The sequence below is a fragment of the Triticum urartu genome, chromosome 1A (assembly GCF_056163025.1).
Source record: "Triticum urartu cultivar PI428250 chromosome 1A, HENAU_Tu73, whole genome shotgun sequence".
Taxonomy (NCBI): domain Eukaryota; kingdom Viridiplantae; phylum Streptophyta; class Magnoliopsida; order Poales; family Poaceae; genus Triticum; species Triticum urartu.
In genome coordinates, this window is record NC_141873.1 from 22,750,572 (window position 1) to 22,765,789 (window position 15,218).

The 15,218-nt window shown below is 47.1% G+C and overlaps 1 protein-coding gene across 1 annotated transcript; it reads right to left on the bottom strand.

Annotated features, from left to right (window-relative positions):
- Positions 1 to 8,764: 8,764 nt before the first annotated feature.
- LOC147988628 (chalcone synthase 2) lies at positions 8,765 to 9,952 on the bottom strand. Its single transcript, XM_087544976.1, has one exon. It carries the CDS (start codon positions 9,950 to 9,952, stop codon positions 8,765 to 8,767), a length of 1,188 nt encoding a protein of 395 aa, XP_087401102.1.
- Positions 9,953 to 15,218: the final 5,266 nt, after the last annotated feature.

Here is a 15,218-nt window from a genome sequence, read left to right on the forward strand (position 1 = left end):
GTATTATGATTTCCGGATAACACAATTATAGCATGAATAAAGACAATTATCATGAACAAGGAAATATAATAATAATGCTTTTATTATTGCCTCTAGGGCATATTTCCAACAGTAGCTCCATGCAGAGCATTGTTGACATAGAAATTTGCAAAATACATGCGGATCTGAATGTGACAGACCCGTTGACTAAGATTCTCTCACAAGCAAAACATGATCACACCTTAGTACTCCTTGGGTGTTAATCACATAGCGATGTGAACTAGATTACTGAATCTAGTAAACCCTTTGGGTGTTGGTCACATGGCGATGTGAACTATGGGTGTTAATCACATGATGATGTGAACTATCGATGTTAATCACATGGTGATGTGATCTAGATTATTGACTCTAGTGCAAGTGGGAGACTGAAGAAATATGCCCTAGAGGCAATAATAAAGTTATTATTTATTTCCTTATTTCATGATAAATGTTTATTATTCATGCTAGAATTGTATTAACTGGAAATATAATACATGTGTGAATACATGGACAAACAGAGTGTCACTAGTATGCCTCTACTTGACTAGCTCGTTAATCAAAGATGGTTATGTTTCCTAACCATGGACAAAGAGTTGTTATTTGATTAACGGGATCACATCATTAAGTGAATGATCTGATTGACATGACCCATTCCATTAGCTTAGCACCCGATCGTTTAGTATGTTGCTATTGCTTTCTTCATGACTTATACATGTTCCTATGACTATGAGATTATGCAACTCCCGTTTGCCAGAGGAACACTTTGTGTGCTACCAAATGTCACAACGTAACTGGGTGATTATAAAGGTGCTCTACAGGTGTCTCCAAAGGTACATGTTGGGTTGGTGTATTTCGAGATTAGGATTTGTCACTCCGATTGTCGGAGAGGTATCTCTGGGCCCTCTCGGTAATGCACATCACTTAAGCCTTGCAAGCATTGCAACTAATGAGTTAGTTGCGGGATGATGTATTACAGAACGAGTAGAGAGACTTGCCGGTAACGAGATTGAACTAGGTATTTGGAATACCGACGATCGAATCTCGGGCAAGTAACATACCGATGACGAAGGGAACAACGTATGTTGTTATGCGGTCTGACCGATAAAGATCTTCATAGAATATGTAGGAGCCAATATGGGCATCCAGGTGCCGCTATTGGTTATTGACCGGAGACATGTCTCGGTCATGTCTACATTATTCTCGAACCCGTAGGGTCCGCACGCTTAAGGTTACGATGACAATTATATTATGAGTTTATGCATTTTGATGTACCGAAGGTTGTTCGAAGTCCCGGATGTGATCACGGACATGACGAGGAGTCTCGAAATGGTCGAGACATAAAGATTGATATATTGGAAGCCTATGTTTGGATATCGGAAGTGTTCCGAGTGAAATCGGGATTTTACCGGAGTACCGGGAGGTTACCGGAACCCCCCGGGAGATATATGGGCCATAGTGAGCCTTAGTGGAAAAGAGAAGAGGCAGCCCAACATGGGCCGTGCGCCCCTCCCCTCCCTTGGTCCGAATAGGACAAGGAGAGGGGGCCGGCCCCTCTCTCTCCTTTCCCCCCTCCGCGAATCCTATTCCAACTAGGATTGTGGGGGGGGGGGAATCCTACTCCCAGAGGGAGTAGGACTCTCCTGGCGCGCCTCTACATGGCCGGCCGCACCCCCTCCCTTAGTCCTTTATATACGGAGGCAGGGGCACCCCAGAAACACACAAGTTGATCCACGTGATCATATTCTTAGCCGTGTGCGGTGCCCCCTTCCATCATAGTCCTCGATAATATTGTAGCGGAGTTTAGGCGAAGCCCTGCTGCAGTAGTGCATCAAGATCGTCACCACGCCGTTGTGCTGACGGAACTCTTCCCCGACACTTTGCTGGATCGGAGTCCGGGGATCGTCATCGAGCTGAACATGTGCTAAAACTCGGAGGTGCCATAGTTTCAGTGCTTGATCGGTCGGGCCGTGAAGACGTACGACTACATCAACCAAACGCTTCCGTTGTCGATCTACAAGGTACGTAGATCATACTCTCCCCTCTCGTTGCTATGCATCACCATGATCTTGCGTGTGCGTAGGAATTTTTTTGAAATTACTACGTTCCCCAACAGGGTTGTCTCATTGCAGCCGTTCTCAGGAACTGAGTTCTGTGTTTGTGATCCATGAACAGTTACTACCACACATTGGGTTTCGGTAACTCGGCCCCTCTCGGCTTATTAATCAACTCGATCTGTGTCTAGGAGTTGCAACTAGTTTCTGGTGTTTGTAGGTAGTGTTAGTAGTCTACCAAGTGGCACCCGGTACAGGTGGGCTTGGGACAGACTAGGCACAGTGGCACGGTGTACCAAGTGGCACCCGGATGGTGGGCTTGGGAACCCTGCACACATCGTTTGGGGCCGTGAGCGACACCCCGGCCGGATCTCCTTGCGGATGGAACCCGAATTGGCGATAAACCTGGACGAGAGACTTGTGTGGTTAGTTAGGTCGTGGCCGACTCCCTCGCCAGGCTTCCGCTTGAAGGTTGCCGAGGTACACGACGTGTACATGGTGGTAAGTGGCGAGAGCGTGTGTGAAGAAATACACCCCTGCAGGGTTATCATTATCTATTCCAATAGCCGGATTCCTCGAATATGGAAACTTGGACCCCTTGCATCGTTCATAGACAAGTGAAAGTGGATACTCTAAAATGCGCAAGATAATCATGAGTGCTATGGATGGCGTTCTCGTAGGGAGACGGGAGCGGATCCATAGTGGTGTATTGATATGGTGAATATGTGGACTTGTGTGCGCCACCTCAAAGAGTTATTTGCAGTAGTAGTTCAGGTTAGCCACTGAGTCAAAGCTGGCTTACTGCAGTTAAACTCCACCACCCTCTTTGTTGCTACCAATGCATATATGTTAGTTCTGATGTAAGTCTTGCTGGGTACATCTGTACTCACGCTTGCTTAATTTATGTTTTGCAAAGAGACTTCAGTCTCGCTAGTAGTTCCACGTGGATTTCGATGTTTAGCTTGATATCTCAGCTACGATCTTGTGCCCTCGGTAGGATCTGGTAGATAGTCAGGCTTCTCAGCCTTTTTCATTTGTAGAAGTCTGTACTCAGACATGTTAAGCTTCCGCATGTGCTTTAATTTGTATGCTCTGAATGTTGGGTCATGAGACCCATGTTTGTAATATCTCGCTCCTCGGAGCCTAATGGATAAATACTTGAGTCGTAGAGTTATGTTGTGATGCCATGTTGTATTTACACATATCAAGCATATTGTGTGTATGATTGAAATGCTTGGTACGTGTGGGATCCGACAACCTAGTTGTTCATCCTTGGTAGCCTCTCTTATGGGGAAATGTAGCCTTGTGCTTCCATGAGACATAGTAGTCCGCTACAGCCCGGTTCATCGGAGTCCTGCTAGCCCAGCACTACTGCTCTGGAACACTTAGACTGGCCGACACGCGATTCACTTCGTTCATGTGTCTGTCCCTTCGGGGAAATGTCACGCGGTGACATTCGGAGTCCTGCTAGCCTGCTACAACCCGGGTTCCCGGAGTCCTGTTAGCCCAGTTGCTACAGCCCGGATTCACACGCTGCTGACCGACATGCTCGATGTTGATTCATGTATGCCTGTCCCCGTAAGTTAGTGCCATTTTGGGTTCACGACTAGTCATGTCGGCCTAGGTTCTCTGTCATATGGATGCTAGCGACACTATTATATACGTGAGCCAAAAGGCGAAAACGGTCCCGGGCCATAGTAAGGCGACACCCGTGGGGATACCGTGCGTGAGGCCGCAATGTGATATGGAGTGTTACAGGCTAGGTCGGTGTGACTTAGAATCGGGGTCCTGACAATTTGGACACCGGAATGGTTCCGGAGTGTTTCGGGTACGTATCGGAGTACCGGAAGGGGAGGGTTACCGGAACCCCCAGGGGGAAGTAATGGGCCACATGGGCCATAGGGGAAAGGCAAGCAGCCCACAAGAGGTGCCCCCCCCAATGGAAGGAGTCCGAATTGGACAAGGGAAGGGGGCGGCGCCCCCCTTTCCTTCTTCTCCTCCCTCTCCATCAATCCTTCCCCTTCTGGTAAAAGGAAAGGGGGTCCGAATTGGACTAGGGGTCCATGTGGGACTCCTCCCACTTGGCGCGCCCTAGGCCGGCCTCCTCCTCTCTCCCTCCTTTACATACAGGGGCGGGGGGAGGGGCACCTCTAAGGCACATCAATTATTCTTAGCCGTGTGCGGTGCCCCCCTCCACCGTTTTCTCCTCCGGTCATATTGTCATAGTGCTTAGGCGAAGCCCTTCATCGATCACTTCACCATCACCGTCACCACGTTGTCATGCTGACGAAACTCTCCCTCAACATTTTGCTGGATCAAGAGATCGAGGGACGTCATCGAGCTGAACTTGTGCTGAACTAGGAGGTGTCGTACGTTCGGTACATGGTCGGTTGAATCGAGAAGACGTTCGACTACATCAACCGTGTTAAACTAACGCTTCCGTTTTTGACTTACGAAGGTACGTGGACACACTCTCCCCCTCTCGTTGCTATGCATATTTTAGATAGATTTTCCGTTATCGTAGGAATTTTTTTGAAATTGCATGCTTCGTTTTCCAACAATACCCAGCGCCGGCGTCCATGCCATGGAGGCTGTAGTGCATGACCACGTACTGGTTCATAAGCACCACCCCGAGGACGCCTTTCATGCATGTGAACACACTAGTCGCATGCTAGAACATCTCGGCCAAGGTCAGTGATTTGCCGAGGGAGTAGTGCTTACTGGAGACCTGATCCGCCAGAAGGACGCGAGTCGTCGCGTTCAAGGCGGCGGCGCAGCCACTATGGCATTGGACTGCATATGTGAACAAATCAGTGGCACAAACAATTAAGTATTATGACCGCAGTGTGTGGGTCTTCGGCGTCAATGAACTCTTGAAGGCTTTGGCCAGCGGCCGTGCAGTATGGAGAGAAACAGGGTGAGATATGGGAACCAACTCTTCTCTATCATGCCCAATGACACGATACACTTTTGGGGAGGTCCTAACGGGCGCCTTTAGAGCCCGTTAGCAGTTCAGGCGCCCATGCGCCCGCAAACTGAGCCGACCGAGGTGGCCTGTTGGCATGTCTCTATCGCCTAGTTCACTGGATCGCATCATTCATTCGATCTTGTTTGACCGGTCGACAGTTGGTCAGTTGACCGGTCAACAGTTGAAAAAAATCCAAATAAATAAAAGATATCATAAACATAAAAATGTCCATAAAATTTGAAGCAATGTTCACAAACTTTGAAAAAAGTTCACGAAATTTTAAAAAGGTTCATCGATTTCGAAAAAAAAGTTCCTCCAATTAAAAGTACATGAAATTTGAAGCAAACGCCATCGCCCCACCACCACCGCCGTGTGGGACGATCGCCATGGCCATCGATGATCACCTCGAACCGTAGCTCTGAATACCAAATGTTGTTGCCGCTCTCTTTTACGCCGGACTGGAGGTAGACGAAGCACCTTTTTCCTGGCGACCAACGCCCCAGCGCTCAAACGCCTTTTTTTCCTTTCAGCTCAAACTCCAGCACAAAGATACACCCATGACGGCAGCTTTGTAGTCCTACAGCAGCAAATGCAACGCCCACGTTTTTCCTATCTAACTATCCGCTGCATGCAAGTGATCAGCCCGGCCATGCACGCTACTCGCATGACGCGGCCATCTCCATCGGCCGCTGCTAACAACCTGCTAAACACCGCAACTAATACATGCATGCGCGCCCGTCCAGCTAGCTCACGCGCTGACCACCACGCCACACATACCACGAGCACACACATGCACACACACCTACGATGCTGCGTCCTGCACGTCCCACGTGTATCCGACGCGCCCGATGAGGCCGACCGCACCAGTGTGTCCCGCACATCCCGCGCGCACCCGACGCGCCCGATGAACCCGACACACCACACGTTGTGGCTTATTCCATCAGATAGTCGACCTGATTTTTACTTTTTATTAATGAATAATCAGATAGTACTAAAATCATCATGTGATCAAATTTCCATCCTAATATACGGCTACAAGATTATAGAATTATGCTCTCCATGTATCATCTGTCAGAAAGATCTCATGCACACACACACACACAATTATCCATGTCATGAACCCATATGCACATGTGTGTTTTCATTGGAAAAATAATTTAGTCATTAATAAAAAGTGAAAATCAGGTCACCTATAAGAACTCTAAAAAAATGAAAATACATGTTTATGTAATATAAATGGGTTCAATATCGCCTCTTTCCACTTAGAATCAATATAAAGTGCATGGTTTCAGTACTTAATACCAAGGGAAAAGATGTTATCGATGGCAAACATTAACACCAAACTCCATCATAATTTGTGGGAAAATGGATAACAAATGATACATCCACCCAGTTTTGCATTTGCAAAACTATAGCCACCAATACACATGCAACCTATATAAATACGGAACATTGTTACATTTATTATAAATACAAAGTTCTGAGGTGTTACACAACAAGAATATCACAAGCATAGTTGTGCCTCAATTGATGGTTGGAAAAGAGTATAGATGCAAACAGTACTAGTATCACAAATGGATGGAGCTGTTTGACTCGTTCCTTTTTATCTATACAAAATTAGAAATTAAATACTATTATGCTGATCAAAATAGTGTCCCGGATGTCCCTATATTTAAATACAGAAAATACAAGCTCATGCAGCTTCACGGGTTTAATGAATAATATGTCTAATTAGAGCATGGTTAATAATATAGCCAGCTGCTGGATATACGAGCATGACATGTCATCAAGCGTTAGCATTATTAATTGCTCATACAGTAATGTTGACTATAAGTTTGGCTAGAAGAATATAAATTTTTCTCACTTCCCTTAATCTCTTTACTTTAATTAAATGTTTTTTCCTAGAAGCATGTGTAGAGACAGGCTTGTGCATAAAAGCCCATTCCTTCACTTTTTTCACGTCTCTCTCCTTCACGTAGGCAAAAATGCCATGTAAATAGGCTTCGCTACTGGGAGCACATTATACTTGTTCTTGAGCACATTCTATGGTACATGGCTTTAGCATCCCAAACATGTGGAGCACGCTTTTATCAGATCCAAAAGTAAAGCTCCGCCCCAGCTTCGCTCTTCGGGGGCGACACAGGCGGCGGCGCCGTTTCCCGCCCAACTTTCCCTCTCCTCCCATCTTTCCCTCCTGCCCTCGCTGGAGGATGCCTTTTGGCGTCTGACGGTGGTGGCGGGTTCCCGCTTATGGCTCCCTGGTCACAGAATACAAAGAGATCCAATTGATTCTATCGTTGCTAGCAGGTTTGCTCGTACGTAGCTGCTCGGCTAGACATGCATATTGCTGGGCAGCTACTCAATCAAGCTACCTATGTGCTTGGTTGAGGCCACCTTAATTTGCACGTGCATGTTCTCGTCGACGGCAGCCACGGCTTTGGGCGGTGCTGCGATGGGGTCATCCCAGGCCAGATCCGGTAGTAGCCGCCCACGGCCTTCATCCTTTGGCGACGCCGCTCGTACGCCTCTGGATATCCAGTCAGACTCCGTGCTTGTCCGGCTGCAGATTGGGTGGCACGGGCTCCATCTCATGCTGAGATCCGGCGGTTGTCGCCGGTGTGGCTGCTACACCTAGATCCAGCGCGCTGCTGTCTGCTGGCCCCACCGACAACTGATCATCTCTTCCTGGCGGCGGCCTGGTTGTCGATTGCGGTGGTCACCGAAAGGTCTTTGTGAGGGTTTCTTCCTCCAGACCCGGTGGTTAACTTCGACGGTGAGATGCAAACTATGGACGACGGCTTGACACAAAGGGATGGTGGTGCAACGGCGGCTGTCACACACCACATGTAGCTACTGGGAGCACGAAAAAGTGGTGGCCACAACACATGAGTGAAAGTCTAGGTGACTTGAGTTGGTTATCCCTAGCAATGATGATGTTTTTACTCATTACCTTGTTGAAGGCATTGCTCGGATACACTCGGATTGGTCCTTCAAGGTGAAAATCTTGATTCTCACCTGCGTGGTTGGATCCGCTGAAGGCGGCGATTGAGTGTCGCTTCTTTTTTGAAGGTGTTGTTGTTGACTAATCTCGTCATTTAAATGGTGTCATGAGATGGTTGGTGCAGATATGGTCATTAATGTAGTTTGTCGACAGTGCCATTTGATCGTTTTTGTTTTTTTCTTGCCTACGCATAACTTTGGTCTTATACGACTTTGCTATTTGTTGGCATGTTTGCATGTGTATGTTAGTGTTGGTTGTGTGCATCCTAACTATCTAGAGGTTAGGTGAGCCCATTGTGTTTATATTCTCTTGATGCTCAATTTTGTCGAGAAAAGCATCCCAAACATATGGATTATGCAGTAATCACTGCGAAAGTGAACAGATGGTTAAGAAGGTCAATGATCACGAAGAGAGGGAAAAGAGACAGGCAGCTGAGCCGGACCTGATTGAGGATGTAGAGACAATGCAGCGCATACATTATAAAATTACAAATAAGAAGCATAATGTTGAACGTTACGAAAATACATCAGGTACATCACGAGCACATACAACAAGATTTTTGGAGAAAAACGCATATCAATTCTTACAGCAGAAACACAACAAAAAGTGAAAAACCAGGGATAAAGAAAACTCAGGACAGCCATCACACCGTTGCTCTCGTAATCACTTATAGTGTCGGTGATTTTATGCTGTTGGTGAATAAATAAAGTGTGATTTACTGATCGATCATGCAGTGGCTGCGATTGGGACGCTGTAGAGGACGAGTGTCTCGACGGTGAGGCCAGGGCCGAAGCCGAAGAGGACACCCCACTCCTTACCTTCTCCAGTGGTGGCGTGGCCATCCTGGGAAGAGGTCTTACGCATCACGTCGAGGACGAAGAGGACACATGCACTGGACATGTTGCCATATTCGGACAAGACCTCTCGGCTGGCGCGCATGCGCTCCTTGTCAAGGCCAACTTTCTCCTCGACCATGTCTAGGATCGCCGGCCCGCCAGGGTGTGCAATCCAGAAGATGGAGTTCCAGTCATGGATGCCTAGAGGCTTGAAGGCATCCTCGAGTGCCTGCTCGATGTTCTCGGAGATGAGCCCGGGCACATCTTTGAGAAGGTGGATGGTGAGCCCCGCCTCCGTTAGGTGGCCATTGATGGCACCCTCGGAGCCGGGCAGGATGGTCTGGCTGGCTGATACAAGCTGGAAGAGTGGCTTCTCAAAGGGCTCGTCGGGGTCAGCGCCAATGATGGCAGCGGATGCACCATCGCCAAAGAGTGCATGACCAACCAGCGAGTCCAGATGGGACTTGCTGGGGCCACGGAAGGCCATGGCGGTGATCTCTGAGCAGACCACCAGCACGCGTGCGCCGCGGTTGTTCTCGGCGATGTCTTTCGCCATGCGGAGCACCGTGGCACCGCCAAAGCAGCCTTGCTGGTACATCATGAGGCGTTTGACCGTCGGCGAGAGGCCGAGCAACCTCGCCAACTGGTAGTCGGCGCCTGGCATGTCCACGCCGGAGGTAGTGCAGAAGATGACGTGGGTGATCTTCGACAGCGGCTGGCCCCACTCCTTGATGGCCCTCTCTGCCGCCTCTTTCCCAAGTTTGGGGACCTCCACGACGACAATGTCGTGGCGCGTGTCCAGCGACGGCTCCATGTGGGAGCAGATGCTAGGGTTCTTTTTCAGGATCTCCTCGGTGAGGTGCATGTGCCTCTTCCTGATCGTGGACTTCTCGCACATCCTCTCGAACTTCTCCTTGAGGTCCGGGAGGTGCTCGCTCTTGGTGACTCTGAAATAGTAGTCCGGGTAGGTGGCCTGGTACACGCAGTTGGCCGGGACGGCCGTGCCAATTGCCAGCACGGTCGCCAGACCCTCAGCCCGCTGTGCCCTTCTCACTTCCTCCAATTTCACCGCCGCCATTGATCAGCACCAAGGAGTACTAGCTAAGTAGCAAGGGCTTGCTAGCAAGGGTTTGGAAGGTGCACGTAACGTAAGAATGTATTTCTCAACTCTGGTGATAGAACTCACTCAGAGTGCTGCCACTTTATAGAACATGATTTGCTAACGCATTCAATTTTTTTCTACCGGAGTTAAATACACCGACGACGACTGAGAGCTTGTTTTCTTATGGGAGCGCCTGCAACTTAGAGCAACTTTACCATAATAGCCGTCTTAAGGAGCGCGGTGCACGAACAAAATCAGCTTAATTTAGCAGTCGTGGCAAGGTTTTGAATTTTAAAAGCAAGAAACAAAAAACAACTCTGGCAGTGGGTTTGCCGTGTTCTGCCATCAGCAAATAGACACGGCAGGACCGGGTCGCAATCGTTAATGACGCGTTTGGTTCCGTCTCAGGTAACGTAATGGGTTCCGGTATGAAGAAGCGCTTCTTTCATGGAATACTGGCTTTGTTTGCTTTGTGCGCTTCTGTCCGGTATTCTAATCACCATCCGCTCGGTTGTTTTCGACTCTGTGCAGGCCCGTTTCAGAAAACCTGCCTGCAGCCAATACGTAGTACGTGAACCAAACGTAATCTTCCATTTCAGAAAGCGTGGGGATCGGAAACCGCGGCCAAAGCACTGAAACAAACGCGTCAAGTTTGTTGAGTTTTTGTTGTCAGGAACTCGGCGAAACAAAAAGGAACTACTGCTGACTACGTAAAACGGAGAACTCGTCAAACATAGGGTGGTAGACGAGACGCGCCATTGACGGCAATGCCACATGGCATGCACGTTTGCCAAGTTCCATCTGGGCAGACGTACTACGTGTGTGAGGCCGATGCGTGGCATGTCTAGTTTTGCCAAGTTCCATCTCACAAAGAGTCGGCAGATCTTTCGCCCAGTTCCTGGCACGCGGTTTGCTACGTACCTTTGTTGTGTTCTCAGTTGCCAGTTAGGAGGTCATTGGGCAGGCCGGTTCTCGTACTTTGTTTTGGCGGGTGATTGGAGTGTGTTTATTCGGAGTGTGTTTCGAGCTGAGCCGTTCAGCCTAACTTCGAGCTTAACACTTTTTTGTTGCCTTGTGTAAAGCCAACGAATAAACACTGGATGCTTGCTATGCACACCGCCTTCTAACTACGTGTAGTCCGGGTACGGCCTGTATGAATGAGCGCCCGATGTATGCGACTTTTTCTATGTGGCATACTTGCATGCCCTGCACCATTGCATTGCCGCGTGGGGGTAGAGTGGTGAGAGGGTTGCTGGGAGTCGGATGTTCTGGTGAAGACCTGAAAGGGACCACGGTAAGGCCAAGGCAGTCCACCTGAATGTTGTACGCTGTCGGGCCTAACTGGTTGGTTGTGGCACCCAGACAGATGTGTGCATGTGTGTTGCAGGACCGGTTCTAATGGTTGAGGCCATTTGCTCCTTGGTGTATCGTCGGATTTTCTATCAACCTGGCTGATGCACTGCCTGATTCTTTTGCCCGCTATTTGTTTGTTCAATGGTGCCATACCAAGCGATCTTCACCAGGAATTGTAATAATATCGGTTTTTTTATTACATCAAGGGTGTAAAGGATCACCATCATATATATAAAGGTGTAGTATGCAGTAACAATCCGGATTAAACTCACAGTTATTTTCCCCGCAAAAAAAAACTCACAGTTATTTTCACAGTTCCAAAATGAAGAAAGCCGGGGCATAAAAAAATCTTAGAATCTATTCAACTGCTCAAGCATGCTAATAATTATCTTTCATTCTAAATACTAGACAAATACAGACGCAATACGAACATTATCATTTCCAGATAATTCAAGAAACAAATCCTTTAAATAGTTCACCTTACTTCTCAGTTGCATCTATTTTTTGCCCCTTTACGGATTTTTGTAAAAACGTGTTATTCATACGTTGCTTGGCTTCTTGGCTCCAACTGCTCTTTGCGTCAAGGATGCAATGGTCATCTAGTGTTAAAATTAATTGATAGGTTAATCAAAAGCCAAAAAATATAATGTAGAACCCAATGTTAATCAGAAAATACTAACCATCAATATAAAGGATCTTCTACACTTATGAAACCATGACCACTTGGTCCGTGTAACATAGTATGGTGGACCAGAGATGTCATATAAATACCTAATAAACCATCATCGTTAACTTGATGTTAGCCTAAGCCAGAAGAAATGTCCCATTTGTTTACGAGAAACAGTATCCAATAGAGACATGATTTTCAGCACCTGGGTGCCCCTACACCCTCTATGAACAGTAAATTCAAAACAAATTCAAAAAAATCAAAAAAATTCTGAAACTTTGGGACATCGAACATCATAAAACTTTTGACGATCTTGCAATGTTTTAGCTAAAAACAACATTCGAAGAGCACTCAAATAAAAAAACAAAATCATTGTTCAAAGTTTATGTACATTTTTGAGCAGTGATTTTGTTTTTTTTGGTGAGGGCTCCACGAAGGTTATTTGTTGCTGAAACTTTGCAGGAACATCAAACCTTTGATAATCTTTGATCCCTGAAAGTTTCAGATTTTTTTGATAGTTTTTCAATTTTTTATGAATTTACTGTTTATAAGGATGTAGGGGCACCCGGGAGCTGTTAGACATTTCTCTATCCAATATCTACTGCTAAGGGAAAAAGCTACCCTAGCAAGCTGCACCATGCCCGCCGGCATTCCATGGCGCAAGTACCTGGCTGGCCGGCCGTATCATCCTTCGAGTGCTGATTAAAATTTGAACGATAAAGAGGAAATGAACAGTAGTGGTGCCAGTACATGGCCGGCCGGCCGGCCGGCCTGCCGAAACGTCCTTCATCCTTGGTGTATATGAGTGTCCTATACCTGTTGGCTTTCTCGTCAATCATGGCAGCTTTGACCTGAGGAGGCTAGTAGGTACTTGACCCAATATCCAAAACAATCCAAGCATAGATGGAAGTTCTCCTTGGATGCACATCCTTTGTTTCTGTTTTTAAATTCTTTTTTGCCATCTTCCCTTAATAATAGGACACCTGGAAGTTGATGTGCGTTAGCATATACGAATCTTGAGTTTAGACGCCAATACAAATTTCCCCTTCAGCGATAAAGCAACAGCGATAATGACGTAGGGTACATGGGATGAGCCAGCATACCCCCATGATATGTGTCTTTCCACGTCCCAACAGATGAGCTAAAAATTAATGCCATCTTCCTCCTACAGCTAAGTTGTTACTAAATTTTACTAATGGGACAACCAGTGTAAGATGTAACATTTTTTTTATAAACAGTGTAAGATGTGACCTAACGCGTGATTAAAGTTTCATTTTCTGTTTCAAAGATTTGCACAATATATGCATTACTAATTTCTTCCAAAACAATCTATTATATATTAAAAATATTTGACTGGCTCATCAGAAAAAGGATAAATATGCTAGAGAATTCCACAAAATTCCAAAATATCGGACTGTATGCTTAATAGACCAGAAAAAAGATAAATACGAAAGAAAATCGAAAGTCAGAAATAACAAACCGTCTATTTAATAAACTGAATTTCTATAACCACTAGATTAGTTTAAAGTGGACAATTTGCCCGCCACTGCCATTACAAAAAAAGTTTCATCCACCGTCAAAAAAAAGGATGAGGATTGATGGTATTTCTGGGCGATGCTACGTGTTGGCTGGCAGATATTATAAGAAGATCGATCGCCTCGCTCACCATTGGATGGAGTTGTCGATGGCCATCCGATCTACCCACATGATCAACCATCTGTGCAAGAAATTTGTTGTAAGAATATCTGAAACTGTTCTTGTTGTGGATGACCCCTAGAGTATTTTCTGCAACTGAGGTCTTGTTGCAAAAAAATCTAAAACTGTTCTTTCCTCTGAACCTGTTGCAACTAGAGCCTTTTTTGCAACAAGAGTCTTATTGCAAAACCACTCTATTGAGAAAACAAAATTCGAGTGCAGATCCCACTCCACATTGTCAGGGCTGGCGATGAGCGCCACTGGAAACTGCCAAAAATGAACACACACCCCGTGGTGACCTCCTTGTCTAGCCGCAGTGTCTGACGCCCGTGATGTCGGGGACAACCGAGGGTCAGAGGAAGCCAATGCGTCTATCTTGCCGGAGTGGTGCGGATCTGGCGGCTCAGGAGAGGTCTCCGGGTGGCCGGCGAAGAGGTGACCGATGACAGAGAGAGGGTTGGGCCAACTAGGAGGAGATAAACCAGGAGGATATCGGGAGGGCTGCCGATGGAGGAGAGGAAGGAAGAGAGCTTGCTCGTCCGCAGCGGCGCAGACACATCTAGTGGCGCGCTTGTCTAATGGCTGTGGGGATCCAGATATTGCAACAAACTAGTTGTTGCGGTGGAGAAAATTGCAACAATGACCCAGTCACAAACCCAAGATGTAGAGAGAGGATGCTCCCGAGCCATCCGACTAAACAAAGATCTGACGGCCACAGAGTCGTCGATGGGCGCAGAGAGATCCACCGGGTGAAAAGAAGCGTTTCCCATATTATATCCCCACCTTATTAGGATGTCGACTGAAGTTTCTTCAAAACAATAAAAGGACTTAGACTCACACTACTAGGGAAAACCCTATACACAGAATCTTAGCAGCAACGCGGCTCAAAAAGGAGCGCTGCTGCTAATTAGCAGTAGCGCGGGTGTGGAAAACCCGCTACTGACAAGTGCTTAGCAGTAGTGCGCTCGGCGTAACCCGCGCTGCTACAAATATCGACCGACAGTGCCCACCAAACTCCATTTAGCAGCAGCGCGGTGCCGCGAGCCGCGCTACTGCTATAGCTGTAGCAGTAGCGCGGTTTTTCTGAGGTCGCTGCTGCTCATTTTCAAATCGGGCACACTTTTGGTCCCGGTTAGCAGTAGCGCTTGTACTGAAAGCGCGCTGCTGCTATTTTCTTAGCAGCAGCGCATTTTAAGTACCGCGCTACTGCTAATCCGCACCCACCACCTTTTCCCCACCCGTCCTCCCACTACTAGAAAAAGGGCTATAAATGGGATTGACACTAATGGCGCACCAGACAAGCGGTGCGCCATTAGTACATACTAATGGCGCACCACCTTCTGATACGCCATTAGAGTTGAAACTACTAATGGCGCACCTGGCCCAAGGTGCGCCATTAGTATCAAATTTTTTTTTAACTAGTGCACCTGTCCAAACATACTAATGGCGCATCCAGACACAGTGCGCCATTACTAGTTGTAACTAGTAATGGCGCACCCGCCGAAAAGTGCGCCACTAATGTTGTTT

Coding starts and splice junctions, on each gene's coding strand:
- LOC147988628 (XM_087544976.1), bottom strand. CDS start 9,952: ATGGCGGCGGTGAAATTGGAGGAAGTGAGAAGGGCACAGCGGGCTGAG.